Here is a 17,145-nt window from a genome sequence, read left to right on the forward strand (position 1 = left end):
AAATTTTTTTCCAATTGTTCAGAAAACATACCGCTATGTTTTCCCAAGAGGGATTTGCAAAATGTCAATTTGTTCCATTTTTATGGCACCTAATAGGCCAAAAAATAACGTAAATATTGGAAATTTTCGCAAATTGTTACATAACTTTTACGAATCATAAAATTTAAAAAAAATCCCTCTCGGGAAAACATAGTCCAGGTGACTATGATTATAAAAATATGAGTTTTCTGATTACAGGTTACCCAATTTGCTACAACTTTACTTAAGCGGGACCCATGCAGTTTCAACATCAATGTCAACAAAGAAGTTTCAAGGTCGCGAGAGATTTTTCTTTTCGTATTCAAAAGCAAAATTGAAAAGTTAAAACATGTATCTTCGAAATAAAAAAAAAGTTTCAAAATTCATTGAATAAATGCTTAACATTTTATTCCCAAAAAAGGGCTCAATTTTAGGCCTCGCGAATAGAAGACCCCCTTAAACATACAAAAATATTTATGATTTCTGCGTCGTCTGGAGATTCACGGAGCAGTTCTTATCAAGAGACAACAGATTTGGAGCTAACCGTTGCAATGTCGTACAATAATCTCTTCAGCTGAATCAAAACTGGTCAGGTTGATAGCTAAACTGTGCTCTGTTTCCCAATCAAGACAGTCAAAAACTAGGTGAAAAAAGTAAAACTCCCCTTATATATGTACATATCCCTCTGGAAGTCGCACAAATAGCACACTGAACGGACAGCCGCTGATACCCTAAAATAATTTCTCTAGGTTTTCAGATCGGCGTGTACTCACTGCACTAGCGCGAGTGACGGAAGGATACTCTCTAACATGTGATTTTATGTTCTGAGAAAAATGCTTATCTTCCGTTATGTCAAACATTTTTTCTTTTTTTTATTATAGAGGCTTTAACCTTAAGGTCATTCGACTCTTCGGGTTAGAACAATCTCTTATGAGAAATTTCTAACCCTATGTGCGAGTTCGGGACTCGAACCCAGGTGCGCTGCGTACAAGGCAATCGATTTACCAACTACGCTACGCCCACCCCCATGTCAAACATTCATCACGATCATCGTTTATCACAAATCTTGGCTCCTACATGGTTTAAAATATTTTACGCGCATCCAGGTACTGCTAAATCTATAGATACGTTACTTTGAACCACGTTTCCGAGCATTTTATTATAATTATTGGACTAGATTTATACATACAGTAATTAAAAATTGAAAACTTGTTCAACATTGGACTCACTTAGGATTATAGACATTTCATACGTATGTAGTTTAATAAAGCAAACGCCATGCATAACAAATCGACATCGCTGGGGGATACAATTAAACCCAAAAATAAATACCCGAGCTCAGTTCTACTTAATCCACCTAGCGGTGAAGAGGTCGGTTTCAAATCACGCGCGATCGGAAAACAAACGGATTCTTTCGCAATTGCAAAATTTAGCGTAAATCACCTAACGAAGAAAGCTAAGTCACTTTGTAATTCAAATACCTATCACTGAGAGCTTCATTAGCAGGAAAATAGCAAAAAAATACTTGTTCGAAACGTATTAATCAGCAAACGTGCTTATCCAGGCGAGGGTCAAGATCATGGCCATCGTGAATACCGAAATAGTGTCATTTGCTTTATTGGTTCTGTTTGCAGTCACCTGTGCTTCCGGTGCAGACCTTCAAGGTAGGGAAAAACCGCGCGTGAATAATGGTGTGATTTAATTCGCGAAAATAAAACCGGTTTATCCTAAGGGTGCACGCTAATTGCTTAACTACATTCAATAAAGGTTCTAGCAGAAATATTAACGGGTGCAGGTCCCCTTGAAGCGGGAATTGAAAAACATTAAATCGCCGTCGGAAGCATTCATTTGTGATATCCGAGCAAAGATGGGTTAAATATGTTGCGTATGATGTTTGTCGCCGATATTTATAGATCAAACAAATTTTCAAGTGACTCTGGCGCACGCTTTAAAAGTGTTTGACCCGTGACGAGTTACTGCATTGTATCTTTCGAGGGTTCGATGCGTCTAGTAAATCATCGTTCTTAGCGCGATATAGATGCGCTTACCGCCACCGTTGATGGTGTTTAATTCCGAATGGAGTGGAACGGGTTAGGAAATATCCTAACTGGAATGCATATGTGACTACTCTTCATAAGTGCGGCGTTAGCTTGTACCAAACAAACTGTCTTGGTTTATGTAGGAAAGCTTGCGAATTTCTGTTTTTGTCTGTGCTGATATTTTTGAAAAAGTTACAACTGACAACGGAATAGTCTAAATCATATATTTTATGCTGGTTCAGATTATTCAATTGTCAATTATGAGACGATTAATATATAGTGGCTGGTAAAAGGAGCCAGTAACCAGTATCAATGTCATCATTTTTGTTTTCGTCCTCTTTACAATATTTTAATATCCCATAAAGACAAATTGTATAGTTTTTATAAGAACGCACATATTTATGTGACCGTTAATCTTGTAGAAAGCACTCTTGGTGTATAGTGTATTTCAGCCGACTATCCTTTCAAGTACTCTTGGTTATACAATGTAGGGTAGACGAGTCCTTATTCATCTCATTAGTCAATATGTCACTGTTTCGTTGATAACTCGACTTAGAGTGACTGGATTGCGCTTAAATAGGTATCATTATCTTTGCTTCGTTCCTAGGAAGCAGTACAGTTAAAAAATTTAGCTGGAAAATGTAAAATGCTCGCGTTTAAGCGAAGCGAAAAGTCGAGTACAACGTACCCTTATTCATCCTACCATTTGAGCTAATGCGTTGAATAGAGATAGTAGATACTGCTCTAACTAATGTGTTCAACTAGGTGGGATGAATAGAGGAGTACATCTTGTCAATTTTTGCACTGTAGTTTTTTATTTTCACATGACGCCGCTATTACAGTGAAAAGGTTCATATGCGGAAACGTGCATAGAAGGCTTTCTAGATTTTTTTTTAATTTTTCGCGCGATAATATTGATCACATACCAATCGACTAAGCTTTTGGGACTATGTCTGATTTTTTATAGTAATGTTTAAAAAACTTCAAAGGACAATGTCTGCTTTTTTATAGTAATGTTTAAAAAACTTCAAAAGCAAAAGCTTGATGTCTGGCAGTGTGTGGAACTCACGAATCACTAAAAACTCTCCTTACTTTTTTTCGCCCTTCTACCCCACGGAACTACATCAAGGCATTACTTCGCAGGGGGACTTATGCTTTCGTCGCACCTCTTTCATCTGCTCTATTTCGGAGCCTCACTTGGTTGATGGAATGCCTCGCCTTATGAGATTTGTTTCAACGGCTCTTCCCTTGCTTCTTGTCTCCATCTATTACGTCACCAGCGTCACCCTCTTGTCCACGTGAGCCGTTTGGGTGCTGATTCCTTGAGCTTTAGCTCATGTTTTCGTAAGTCATTCAGCTCCCTGAGATCACGTTCTACTTGGATAATCCAAAACGGTGAACTCACCCTACTCCGACCGATAGTTTAAAAAAGGAGGAATTTCCCTCGACACCGATGCCTGCTTCCTTGAGCCATTTAGCTCCCAGCTTTATCGAGATCGATTCGGATATTATCCCACTCCAACTGAGTGTTCCCCGGCAACGGGATTTCTCTCGGTACCGTTTTGTTTCCTGAGCCAATTAGCTCCCCTTTTCGTCACGATTCTGTCGGGTAGTCCACGGTGGCAAATTTATCCTACCGTCAATTCCCCGGCGGTAGATTGCTCCCGGTGGGCCTAGCCTACTCAACGGGCCAGCCAGTAGGTGCTGAGGTCTATCAAGCGATTCCGGGTGGAGCGCAGCTTCCGGCTCACTGGCTCCCAACGACGCACTGCTAGCTATTCGACGCGGTCTACTCGATCTAATCCCCGGCGGTGGATTTAGCCTACTCACGAGCTACCCGGTAGGGTGTTGAGGTCGGTCTGACGATTCCGGTGAAGCCTGACGTCCGGTTCACTGGCGCCTCGGCGACCCGAAGCCGGTGCTATGTCGCGTACTACGGAGAGTTCCCTGGCGGCGGAATTTCTCCCGAAACCCGATTTGTGGTTCCACGGCGGTGTTCTATGGAGCTACTTTGTTGGTCCCTTCGCCACTTCCTCTGCAGCTGGGAGTGTATACTCGTAACCACTCCATTGACAGCGTCCCAGATATGCTTGTCGTGGTACATCTCTTCGACGATATTGTCCACTGTCACACGAGGCATACCCCTGCGGACTACTTCGAACCTAGGGCATTCGAAGACCACATATTTCGGTATCGCTTGCACGTTCACGCACTCCGGGCAATTGGGTGATGAAGCGTGTCCAAACCGATGCAGGTACTTCCGGAAGCATCCATGCCCTGACAAAAACTGCATCAAATGGAATGCTTCCTATGTACCCAAGAAGACACATTTGGGATGAGTCGGTGGGTCTACTTTCCCTTCTCCGCGTTGTGGCACACTTGCTGTCACTTAGCCAACGAGTTCGCTCTTACCAGTCTCCTTGCATTACGTGCATTTCTCCGCTGGTAGCATTCCACGTCCTCAGCCAGAGTGATGCAGATGGGAATCATCGCGGCAATTACGCATACCGCGTCTGACGATGTCGTTCTCTACGCACTCGCGGCTCGGCGTAGCAGCCCAGGCCGGTACGCCATACTTCAGTATTGAGGAACAGACACCCACCACTAGACGTCTCTTGCTGCCTCTTGCTCCTGCTTGATTCTGCATGATTCTTACTAATGCGTTAGTTATACTCGCAGCCTTCTTGCATATATAATCGACATGGCTGTTGTCATTTAATCGAACGTCGACCATCACATCCATGTACTTCAGCGCACGCATCGATGGGATGGATTGTCCCCCGACGTTAATCTCGACACGCTGGATTTTTTACGGTTACTGGCCAGCACTACCACGGTCTTATGGTGAGCCAGCTGTAACTTGACGTCAGCCATCCAGGTTTCTACGATGTCTATTGACTCTGCCGTCAACATTTCTACCTCCTCAAGGGTCTCGCCGGTTATCTTCAGCACAACGTCATCTACAAAGCCAACGATCTAAACTCCCCTGGGCAGTTCCACTGTTAACACTCCATTGTAGAACGACACGAATGCCACTTATATGGTAAACTGTCAAAAATAATTAAAAAAACTCCGTCGTAGATGATATTCCAGAGCGTTGCCTCTGAGGTACTGCCGCTGTGACCCTAAACGACCTCTACCCCATGTTCGTTTCGTAGACCAGTACTCGGTTTTGGAAGTAACATGCTTTCTCCGCGCTCGCGATGACTGTGCGGGTGGCACCTACCGTCGATATCCCTTTGATCCTAACTACCTCTGCGATAGTCCGTTCTCACTTTCAGCGTAGGTCGTCAGTCTGTTGAGGATTACCCTTTCCAGAAGTTTACCAAGAGTATCCAGCAGAAATATAGGCAAGCAAACACGCCATTAGTACCCATATACAAGCGTTCGACAGGCGACAGCTACAAAACTGATCAGCTACGTGTCAACATGAAATAAATTAAATGTAACCATGTAACCGAGCCGTCCAAAATTGAACACTAATATGCCACTCAATCGAGACAAAGTTTGTAAAAATCGGCTATTATTTAGATATATTGTATATATTGCAGCCACCAACACGACCAGCGTAAATGATGGCACTCCGGAGTCCCCATACGAAACACAAACCGCCCAGTGTACGATCACTTCCGGCGAGGTAGAAGCTAGCGCTCAAGCAACCATCAGCAAAACTCTGGTTGGTGTCTGCGGCACGGATGAAATGCTAACTGCGTTTCGCACCCTGGAGGCAAAGCTTTTGCTGGAGTTAGGGAATATCCGAGCGATGATACGCGATCCTAACTTCAACCCACCACCCCTGCAGGCATCTGAATACAAGGCCGTCAAACGAACCAATACGCAATTGGGCACTAGCACCGGTACGAAACTAACATCCCAGGAGGCATCACCACTGGTTACGATTACCAGTACAACTCCCAAGTCTACAGGCGGTGATGTCTTTTTCCCCGACGAAGATCATGATGACTCGCGACAGAAATTCAACCGAGACATGGTTAAAGAAATGCCACAGAGCAATCGTAAGCCGGTCTTACCGCTTGTTAGAGTGGGTAACGATCAGGAAGATAAACCAAGTAAACCACCAACTAACTCGCAGGTATTGGACTTTAAGCCGATTGATAAACCAGTACAGACTAGGTTTCTCACGTGAGTATACATCGTAAATGCATATAGGTGAGAACCAATGACAGTTATTATTTAACTTCATTTCAGAGGTGGCCTCCGCGACTACGAGGTCTATCGGTTCAACAACACTGTCGTGTCTAGCGGCGATGCCAAGGTGTACAAGTATTTTTGGAAGATCGAACACTTCACAGAACGATTGCAATCCAATGTCAGCACTCTGACTAGTCCAGTGTTTGTAATATCAGGTCTTAACCTACGTCTGAAGGCTACTCTGAACCACGACGGGAAGGACAATGTGTACATGCAGCTAGAGCAACTGTCACCGATGGACGAGGAACTAAAGAAAAAACCGAATGTGATCCTGCAGGAGGGTTCCCTTTATGGTGGGGTCGAAACCAAAAAATTCCTGCGGCACAAGATCATCCTATTGAATCAGGTACGTCGGACATTTCGGATAATTATGCAATAGACCTAGATAAAATATTAACGTTTATTATTCCAGGGTGTACCGTTCAGCGATCTAAACTCCCACGACTTTTGGAATACGAACACAGGCTTCAAGATTCCGTACAGGGCACTCTTGACCAATTCCTACTTGAAGCAGGATAAAATACTCGTTGAAGTGGTCATTTATCTGTGAGAAGTGTGCAGCTTGATTGAACAGCAATAGTCTCGTTGAGATATTGGATCTTTATGTGTGAATTGTAGTGTTTGAAAACAATGAATTACTAAGTACAAGGTTATTTCGAAGCTCTTATTGGCTAATGTGATTGGTGAACCTAGTCCAACTTTGCACCTCCAACAGTAGAAAATATTTTCTAACACCATTTGAATGACTGGCTTTTATATGAAACGGGGTTATCCCCCCATGGCCAACGAAAAAAAACCTATTCTCACACAAGGCTTACATAAACTAGGCTAGCTCAATAGAGTGTAAATAGCGGGCATCATCGAAATCGTTAGCAAAAACAAATAGATTAAATTAATATTCGTTATGCTGTTAATGCTAGATCGGCATCTGATAGATCATAAGAAAGCTATGCTGAAGGCCAAAACCTTTGTTGGGAAAAGAAAATTATTGTGAGAGATGTTTTCCATGGTATAAGTCAAATTTTCCATTTTTCTTGATAATCACTTAGGTGCAGTGTTCCCATGAACGATAAGTTTGCATCTGTGTACAAAATTTCGTGCACGCGTTCAACCTCAAACTTACTTTGCCTTTGTGTACAGGTTCGCCTCGAACACCGAACCCAAGCGAACGATGTGCAAACCTAGGTTTAAACACCGTGTACGTACACCATGTGCGTACACAAGAAAGGCACATGCAAAACAGAATGAGTCAACACTAGTGATGATGAGTGATAAAAAGAGAAATCTAGTGTCAAGAACCTGTGTGCACGAACACCGCGTACGTACATGGGGTTCGGTTGTGCAGACGAACATGTGTACGTGTTTTGGTACGCATTAGCGCGTTCGAGTTTGCACACGAAATGTGGGTTTGAGATGAGCACAGAACTAGAGCGAACATGGTGTTCGATGGTCATTTGGGAAGTGTGCTTAGGTGCACAAATTATGACATTGTGAATAATTCGATGGACATTATTGTTTCCCAGCATAGGAACTGCCAAATTACAACTTTCGGTTAAACCGTTTATTTCAACCATTTCTCTGACGTCACAGAAAACTGACATTCGCGGAATATCAAGCCTGGTTTACGTCACGTCACCTAGTGACTAGAAGGAAATTGTCAAATATCTCAAATGACACTACACATGGTTTACTTTGAGTAATTAAAAATTCAAAAAAGTCGGCTTAGAAAAAAATGGACGTTATCCTCTTTTGAATGCCAGACATTCAATTAGATATTGAATTTTTTGTTTGTTTGTTTTAGACACTGACACTGTACACAGCGAATTTACTATTTTTTGATAAATAAGAACCTACTGATAATTTTTTAGGACACAATCGTTCATCGATATGAGGATTGCTACGCAAACCGCAAACATTAAAAATATTCAACAAAATATCTACAAGAGCCCAAGACCTAGTCGAATACCGACAGGTATTGAAAAAGCTGTTCACGTAACAAACCTACAGCTTGCACTTACTGCCCTTCGGTTTGATGTCGATGTACGGCTGCACCATCGGATAGAGTGCTCGAGTCGATTTGAAACCGGCCAGGTCACACACTTTAACATAGTCCTTTGCAGTCGCAGTGTCATTTGTACTGCGTTCAGTTTCCTCTGCCGGGGCATCCTTGTGACCGGCACCGCCTTCAGCAGTTGAAACCACATGGATTGAGAGCGATCGTCTTGATGGCGCACCCATAATGATGAATTCCTGCAAGAGAAGAACATTTTGATGTCAGTGTTCCCGTCGTCTAACATGTATTTGGTATTTGAAAAAAAAAGAAATTTTATTTGTTTCAACAAAATCTTTGAATTAGAATCAAAGTCGCAAAATATTTGATTCGAATATGCCTTATTTCTCTGCGTGCAAGCAAGTCGCGTATTAGGTGTCGAGTGGAATGTGTAACTATAGGTTTGTTCCAGTACACGGAAGTCATTCCGGAGTAAACAGAAGCAAAAAAATACTTGCTCCTTGTTACTCCGGTTTGCTAGAAGAAGAAAAAAGAGAAGACGAGAGTACAGGAACGATTTTCTCCGGAGCACTTCCAGTTTCTCCTAGTACTGGAACAAACCTTATATTTGCTTGTCCATCGGGTGAACCTAATGATTAATTACTCTGTGACAACCCATCGCTTGAAGCAATTGCTCAAATAGGGTTACCACCTCTGGTGAGGCTTTTATCCAGAGATTTTAACCTAGCTGGGATAAATTTCAAAAGAAACATGAGTAAACGCTAAAACCAGACAGAAATTTGAAGCATGAACAATCGCTCAACATTTTAGAATACTTTATTCGATTTTTATAACCCGCTGAGATGAAAAAATAACAAATTTATTTCTTTTAGACCTCTTTGTAACGCTTCAAGTTATCAATGTGGCACTTGGACTCATATTCGCCGTTGAGTGCTTTGTTTTGGCCAAGAATAATGTGCATAATGCGCATCACTTGTCGGTACTGTTCACATAGGGCTGTAAATTTTCGCGTTTGCGAACAGTGTTGTCGGTTTAGGTAGCTGCATAATTTAACTTCCACGGCTAACCGCAAAAAAATCAAAAGCACCAGCCACTCTCGCTGTGAAGGAAGAATCCGGTTATTCATCACCACAGTCGCTAAGGAACGGACATAGCTCTCCTCTTTGGTCAACAGAAGCGGAGTCTCCGGGTCAAACCCGGAAGGATGGCAACTCTATGCCCAAAACTCGCCCACAAAACGCTGAAGAGAACCTGCCACCCAACCTTTTCATAATCGAAGTAATGAAGTGATATGGTGTTAAGTTGCTGAGGATGAGCTGCCGAAAGCAATGGCTCCTCGCAAGTAAGCCAGTTATCCATTCGCTTGCCAGATTTACTCGAACATAAGAATTGATTCCTTCTTTCAAACATGAGCAGTTCATTGAATCTTCATGAAAATGCCTCTTTACGTCTGCCCAGTTGGCACAACATCGTCTGACATGAGACATTATATGGTAGTTAGCCATTTGACCTAACAGTCGTGTAGTATAAGCACAGACAAACAGGCATAACACTATGATTAATTCCTTAAAAATATCGATCCGCCAAACACTATACAGTCATGATTCGCTGGTTGGGCCACAGCCTTGTCCAACTAACGAATTTGATTCGCTAGTTGGACCGACTGACATATGTCAAAAACTCTCCAAAGAAGTGTAAATGCATCTATTCACATCCCTAAATATTGTCAAATTGATTGCCAAGTTAATTTGACATGAGATTTTGGCGTTCAGATGCTTTTTAGTTGGACAATGGTCTAACTAGCGAAGGTCCAACTAAAAAGCGGTCAAGTTAAAAATGTCAAGCGAAGTGGGCGGGGATCTAGAATTGTCCAAATGATGTTAAATTTGGCATCTGAGCTTACTTTGACATTTGTCACAATATGAGAGGGGGGGGGCCTTTGAGAATTCGAAAAAAAATTTTTTTTGCGCTGCCCTAATACACGCTTCTAACCAGAGCTACAAATATTCAAATTCATTGAATGAAAATTGATCATATTCAGCCGCATTCATTTTCAATATTCATTGACGTAGCTGATAACGTCAAGCGAACAAACCACCCATTCATCTATGCAGATTTTCATTCGACTTTGATTATTACACCAAGCGAACGTGCAACAACGAATCAAATGCATCAAAGTAGGCTCTGGCACAATGTCAGCGATGATAATTGTTATTTTACATGCTTTACCGGCATTTGAAAACATTTGTCTAGATAATTATGGAAATGAATATTATTGTATGATATTCAACTGAATGAATAACATGAATTTTTGAATGATTTTTTTTATTCATCACGAGTCGCATCAGGTTCATTTTAGCCGTCAAAAAATAGCTTCTATTATTTTTAACTCTGCTTCTAACCACTCAATTACAAATTAGTTAACCCTCAGACCCAGGAACTTTTTTTTTACTAGTGGTCTATCCCGTATACTTGCGCATATATCAGTGGCGCCATATATGGATTATAATCGTAAATGCTATCACTGTCCCAACTAAAAATATATTCAAAATGACCGCTAACATTGGTGAAGAATTGTTGTCGAGTATTATGTCTGTTAGTCTGTGGTATAAGTACCATTTGGCATAAGGTATGAAAATACTTTCGAATGTATTTCGGGTTGATCGTACATTTGCGTATGAAACATTTCCAATGCAAAAGAAAGATAAATCTCGACAAACATATTATTACGGCGCTAAAGCCATTCACAAATTCACTTTTAGCGGAAATTCTGGACAAAGCGTTACGTCCAACGTGTCGTTGGTTACTCTCCAACCACAGATGTTGGTAGTAAACAAAAAAGAAAAGTTTTCTTTTTCATTAAATGCTGTGAACTGTGCTGTCATATGTTTGTCGAGAAATGCTATAAAAACACACCAAACCGTTTGTCAAAAAGAGCATTCATTTCGATTTTAATATAGGTTCAAGGAAAGTTCAAAAAAATACCTATGTTAAAATAAAACGGTCAGACGAAAATATGACAAATTTGCGTGCAAGAGTTATTTGGCATACAAAATCAATAAACTGCTCATGATTGAAAGAAGGAACCACTACCTATGATCGAATAAACCGGTTATACGAGCGGATAACAGGTTTGCTTGCGAGAGGCAGCCACATTCGGCGGCATGACCTCAGCAACTCCACACCGCAACTGGAACTGCCTTCAATTGGGTAATGAGCAAACCGGCTCCACCACAAAAAAATGATTGCGAACATTAATTCTTCCGGGAATGGGGCTTTCTGGGGTATGATTTTCTGGGGAATAGAGCATTCTGGATAATGGCTTTCTAGGGAATGGTACTTTCTGGGCAATGTCTTTCTGGGGAACGGTACATTCTGGGGGATGGAATTCTGGGGATTGGCTTTCTAGGAAATTGCTTTCTGGGGAATGGTATACAACCGTAACAATGGACAAGAATTGCGACAAAAATTAATTTCCATTTATAACGTAAAGGATGCTGCGATTCAAACTTTAAACTCGTTTTTCTCGATATCAATATTTTGTCACTTAGTCCGGTCTGACTTAACACCGACCATTTGTACTTAGATTAAAGAATATATATAATAACTAAATGGACACACCAGAAATAATTGCTTAAAACAACACAATTTCGAAGCCGCTTTTATATTAGCATCAAAATTTTTGGAAAATACTCATAGCAAGCAAACTGCCCTTTTAATAAAAAATGGCTACCTTGTATTAAAATTTTTGTTTTCAGAGTTTTTTTTCAGGAAACTGAGCAACATTTTTTTCAGCAATTGATGACGAAAAAATCAAAAAACTAGTTTAGTTGAAATAGTCAAGACAAACAATTTTGTGTTTACGGGGTTTTTCGTGTACTTGTTAGTTAATTATTTTGTTAAAGATATAGCACTCAACCAGAAGTAGGGAGAACACAATCAAAATGAGGATTATAAAATTTACTGCTTCTAGAAATTGTAGATGGCATAATTTTTAATCGGCCGGCATTCAAATTTGTTAGTAATTCAATTTGATTCAAAGTTCTTTGCTATATAAGATAATATTCTATATTTTCATGCATTTAATACAAATGACGATACAACACCTCTTCTGTTTCAATCCGTTGGTGTATAAAATGTACATTATAGCACTGAATTCAAGGTTGTGATATTGAAAACAATTGAGGTATAGCCAGGAACATATGTATCAATCAGAATAAAGAACACAAATGGCGTCGCGGAAATTGGCAAGTAGAATAATAGCTTAATAGCCTAAATCACCATCTGATATTACTCCAAATGCATATGACACTTGACTATCTTGTATCCTCTCTAACCTAGTATAAGCACAGAGAACAGACATATAAGCACTGAGAACTGACATACAAGTAAAGTTTTCAACTTGTGTAAGAAATTAAACTGTCGCTTTGAAATGACAACAGCAAGTAGCAACTTGCCACTGGTCGGCGCTACGATCGGCCAGCAATCGCTATACGGGACTTGTATGCAAACTTAGATACAATGGTGACTCACGCATGCAAACCTGTATGCGATGGTGATTTTCAACGTATTTTCATTTACATGTTTACACAGGTTTTCGGGAAAGTTTGTTCTAGCTTATATGTCTGTTCTCTGTGCTTATACCACTGAGAACTGACATACAAGTAAAGTTTTCAACTTGTGTAAGAAATTAAACTGTCGCTTTGAAATGACAACAGCACTGTTTTTTTTTCATTGATTTTCACGAAGTTTTTGCCAAAGCTGAGGAGTAAAACTGCTTTTTTTTCGTTTTCAATAATAGCCACTCTTCGTGGCTTTCTCAGTTGAACCTTAAAAGATTTTATAGCTTTTTATGTTTCAGTGAATATTAGAAACCCAATTTAAATTTGGGGAATGTAAAACCGTATTTTTTTTGGAATAAAGTTAACAAAATCCATGTTTGCAAGGTAAAGCAACGCTCAAATGAATGTAATCACATTTTCCTACCTTGTAATATTCGATTATCTGCTGCTTCGTCAGGGTCTGCAGGAACGCAACCTCCACCTGCGCTCGATTGAAGTGGTACTGCTGGAGGCAGATTTCGTTCAAAAATTTGGTAAATTGAGTCGCCAACCTCTTCGGCTTTTCGAGTTTCTGTGCTGCCAAAGCTTCTTTATGTCGCTTAAACTCTTCTTCGGACATGGTTTCCAGGTGATCCTGTTGATAAAATTACTCTCACACTTTGATTTTCGAACAAAATTTTAAAAAAACCTACTATCATTCCATTTAGGAAATTCTCTATCCTTTCCTCGACTAAGGCTGGATGTTTAGCCGATTGTACAATCACCCGAATGCCTTGTACTCCGTTCGATTTTCGAGCGCCACAAAATACAATGTAACCCAGTTGCTCTTTTGTGCGCAGCTGGTTGTAACACGGTTCGCTTAGAATCTGTGTCACTAAATCGACATACACATTCGACTGGTCGTCCTGCATGCCACATTGGAGATAAAGCTCGGCACAGGAGCTCTTGTGGTAGTCATTGTTGGTTTCAAATAAGCAATGTTCATCTTAAAAAAGATGCTAATTAGACAAAGTAGATAGATATATGATAACACTTACCAGTATTAAGCTTGTATTCCCGTTTTAACATCAACTGTCGAGACAGCAGCGGTAATACACTAGCGTCTGTGTTTTTTAATTTGTCTTCTACTTTTTTGGAAATTTCCAGAGCTTTTTCCTTATTAATATTCCCGTGAATGAAACATTCAACGTGCATTCGTGAAAGCAGTTCGTCAATAAACGATCGGAGCTTATCCACTGTGAGCACTGAAACGAACGCAAAAATCTAAGAAATATCATTTTCATAAGAACTTAGCTTGTCATACATTCTGTAGCATCGATTAATTCCTGCTTAGACCATGCTTGTTCGCTCAATAAGAGCGCCAGATAATAGACAGCATGCTGATACGGTTGTTCAGCATTGTAGTTCTTCAAATTGCGTACATATTGCTCCTTCAGAATTTCAAATCTCTTCTCGTCTATTTTGAAACTGTATAAGTCATTTAGAACCTTATCCAGTAAAATGTGCTGCTTATGGTTATAGCCTCCAATTGACACCTGTAATTCAATACTGTCCATAATAACAATTCCATTTCCGGTACGAATAATACTTTACACTTATCCCATAGGTTGTATTAGCTACCATCAAGCGCAGGCCAGCCAAATCCGCCGCATACATATACTCGTTCAGGTGATCTTTGAATAACTGTACAAACATGTGTGTTAGGTTACAGTTCAGCGGATCCGAATACACGATTGGACTACAAAAGTCCAAATTCATCAACGTCTTAGGCTTGAGAAATTCTACATCTTGCTTGAACCACACACGAATTATCGGCGTGTTGTGAATTATTACAGGGATACTCTGAATGTCGGCGTCTACCGGTACCAAATCGAAATTGGTCGGAATGAACGGGTTGCGCTCCGGCAGATGGAGGTTCTCGTTGAGGTCCGGTTTAGACCAGCTCTAAAAACGCAATTTATTAAACGAATTTTCTATAGTAAGGATCCTCAGAATCGAACAATAAATCTCGAACCAACTAGCTTCGGCACTCATGTTTCATATGTATACTGAACTCACCTCCATCACACTCTCGGATAACTTCTCACTTGTGTACTTGGTACCGTACCACTCCTCTTCCTGTTTGGCATTCTCCTCGCACTTTTGTCCCACTATGGTAATCCTTGCATTTTGCGGATAAAACTTATTCCACAGATCTACTATCAGTTCCGGTTTCCACTCGGAGATCAGATACGGAGCGGCTAGGACCTCCTCCAGCGGATAACTTTGCATCGAGTGTACCACATTAGACACCAACGATAGAGGATTCTCCTTATCCTTGAATCGAAACTGCATCTCGCATAGATTGCAATATTCCTCAAAGATCCACTTCTGAGGGCCTTCTTTTTTCAGCATGTTGATGTATTGGAATATAATTTTTACAATGTCGTCAATGTGTTCAAACCCATCCTGAGTAAGGTCAACCATGACTTCGAAAAAGCCAAACCCTCGACCAATAGTACTGTAGCCTCCTACCAGATTGTTGCACCAACCCTTAGCCTTCAGTTCAGACAGAATGCTGCCAACACCCTCGTGGCCAATAAGATGACTGACATAATGCTCTGGTCCTGCCTTGTAGAACCGCTCTAAATCTTCGGTTTGAAAAGTTATCGTTAACGAACGTGAATCTTTAACTGGCACAACCATGGTTTTAGTTGCTAGCTGATCCTTGCCGAATGGAAGCTCCTTCCAACGGGGAGATGTTACATTTTTATTCTCGATATCGGAAAACATCTGCACCACCATCGACTCCAGTTCATCTAAAGATTCCTTTCCAAAAACCGCCAAGCTCATGATGTTCGCCGAGTACCATTTCGAATGAAATTTCATGAGTTCTTCTCTAATGTTGATGTTACTCAGTTTCGGATCTTCCAGAAGAGTTTTCTTACTTCCGGTTCCAAACTTATTGTATGGATGTTTTGGATCGCAAAGCGACTTGTTCACCTGCCTTATTCGCCAAACATCCATCGAAAGATTCTTCTCGTGCTCCGAGTGAACAGCATTAATTTCTCTTTCGGTGGCGGACTCCGTGAATAGTGGCGATATAAAAAACTGAGAAAATCGATCCAACGCTTCCTGAAGTTTCTCCGGAACAACATCGAAATAATACTTAGTTGTATCGGCGTATGTTGCAGCATTCGAGCTTCCCCCATTATTGGATAGGAACGCCATGTAGTCATTTTCGTTAGTGTATTTTTTCGTTCCAAGGAACAGCATATGTTCACAAAAGTGAGCCAACCCAGGGATCTCGTCCGGATCACTTAAATGGCCCACTTCAACCGATAGAGCAGCGGCCGATTTGTCAGTACTTGGGTCTGAAATCAACAAGACTTTCAACCCATTTTCCAATTGCAGTCCCCGATAGTTTCGATTGTCCTGCTGCGATTTGGTGATATTGTCAAACCGGGTCAGCTTGCCTACATCAACAGTAACGGTAGAAGTAGCCAACTTAGTAAGTGGTACATTATGTGCTAAACCAGTCTCCATGATGTTTACAAATTTAGTGTTGCTACTTGCTCTACAAGCACTGGAATTGTGCACTAATCTACTTGATAGTCGGATGAGCAGGGAGTTTCTGTAACAGTAAGAAAAAGTGAAATAAATAAAAAAAGAAGCTAGTTTAGCTGTAAAACGTTGATTTTTAAGTAGCAAACTAAATATATTACATCTCTTTTATGTTTGTTTGAATGTACAGCTGGCAAAATTTCAACGCATGTCGCACGAAATGTCACCCAAATGACTGATCAAATATCGATATTTTTAGTGATCACGCAACCATCATAGAAAATAGGATTATTTTATTTCCGATTTAGAATTAAGAATTATAAATATTATGAATAAATAAAACTGAAATCTTGCGCCAGTCGATTGCACAAATTACAAATAAAATTCGAGCTTTTGCGTACCTTGATATCCTGAACGAGTTTCCCTCACGCAAGCTCCATGAGACTCCCCGATAAACTTGATAATACATGAAATGTTACTAAAAGCTTAATTGTATACAACAACAATGTCGGAAAACCGAAAATATTCTGAGATTTTAAACAAATTCCTATTTATTTTTAAATTCGAATTTTTTCACAACTTTTAGGCAAAGAAGCTAATAATGATACCAAGATGACATCAATCAGATGACACTGACACTTCAAGTGTTGCCATTATGAGTAACTGTTTCTGGCAGCTCACCCAGTGGTAAAGCGATATGGGAAAGAGGGGGTTTTCAAGACCGACGCGTGACGAGGGGACAATAATTATCCACACGCAA

The 17,145-nt window shown here is 40.6% G+C and overlaps 2 protein-coding genes across 2 annotated transcripts; one reads left to right on the forward strand and one right to left on the reverse strand.

The window, feature by feature from the left end:
* Positions 1-1,375: 1,375 nt before the first annotated feature.
* On the forward strand, positions 1,376-6,929 carry LOC131690570 (uncharacterized). The gene is made up of 4 exons (XM_058976459.1): positions 1,376-1,682; positions 5,609-6,200; positions 6,267-6,615; positions 6,682-6,929. Exons 1-4 carry the CDS (start codon positions 1,598-1,600, stop codon positions 6,817-6,819), a joined length of 1,164 nt encoding a protein of 387 aa, XP_058832442.1. The 5' UTR covers positions 1,376-1,597; the 3' UTR covers positions 6,820-6,929.
* LOC131690560 (insulin-degrading enzyme) lies at positions 6,656-16,994 on the reverse strand. Its single transcript, XM_058976436.1, has 8 exons — positions 16,787-16,994; positions 14,901-16,455; positions 14,436-14,786; positions 14,146-14,377; positions 13,880-14,086; positions 13,535-13,827; positions 13,267-13,476; positions 6,656-8,519 (listed from the first exon to the last, which is right to left on the reverse strand). Exons 1-8 carry the CDS (start codon positions 16,852-16,854, stop codon positions 8,271-8,273), a joined length of 3,165 nt encoding a protein of 1,054 aa, XP_058832419.1. The 5' UTR covers positions 16,855-16,994; the 3' UTR covers positions 6,656-8,270.
* Positions 16,995-17,145: the final 151 nt, after the last annotated feature.

This window comes from Topomyia yanbarensis, chromosome 3 (genome assembly GCF_030247195.1).
Source record: "Topomyia yanbarensis strain Yona2022 chromosome 3, ASM3024719v1, whole genome shotgun sequence".
In the NCBI taxonomy this organism is placed as follows: domain Eukaryota; kingdom Metazoa; phylum Arthropoda; class Insecta; order Diptera; family Culicidae; genus Topomyia; species Topomyia yanbarensis.

Bases quoted from the DNA above. Each gene is read 5' to 3' on its own strand.
- LOC131690560 (XM_058976436.1), bottom strand. From the start codon at position 16,854: ATGTATTATCAAGTTTATCGGGGAGTCTCATGGAGCTTGCGTGAGGGA. The intron at 16,456-16,786 runs GTACGCAAAAGC...TTACTGTTACAG, and splicing joins AACTCGTTCAGGATATCAAG to AAACTCCCTGCTCATCCGAC. The intron at 14,787-14,900 runs GTGAGTTCAGTA...TTGCGTTTTTAG, and splicing joins TATCCGAGAGTGTGATGGAG to AGCTGGTCTAAACCGGACCT.
- LOC131690570 (XM_058976459.1), top strand. From the start codon at position 1,598: ATGGCCATCGTGAATACCGAAATAGTGTCATTTGCTTTATTGGTTCTG. The intron at 1,683-5,608 runs GTAGGGAAAAAC...TATATATTGCAG, and splicing joins TTCCGGTGCAGACCTTCAAG to CCACCAACACGACCAGCGTA. The intron at 6,616-6,681 runs GTACGTCGGACA...TTATTATTCCAG, and splicing joins AGATCATCCTATTGAATCAG to GGTGTACCGTTCAGCGATCT.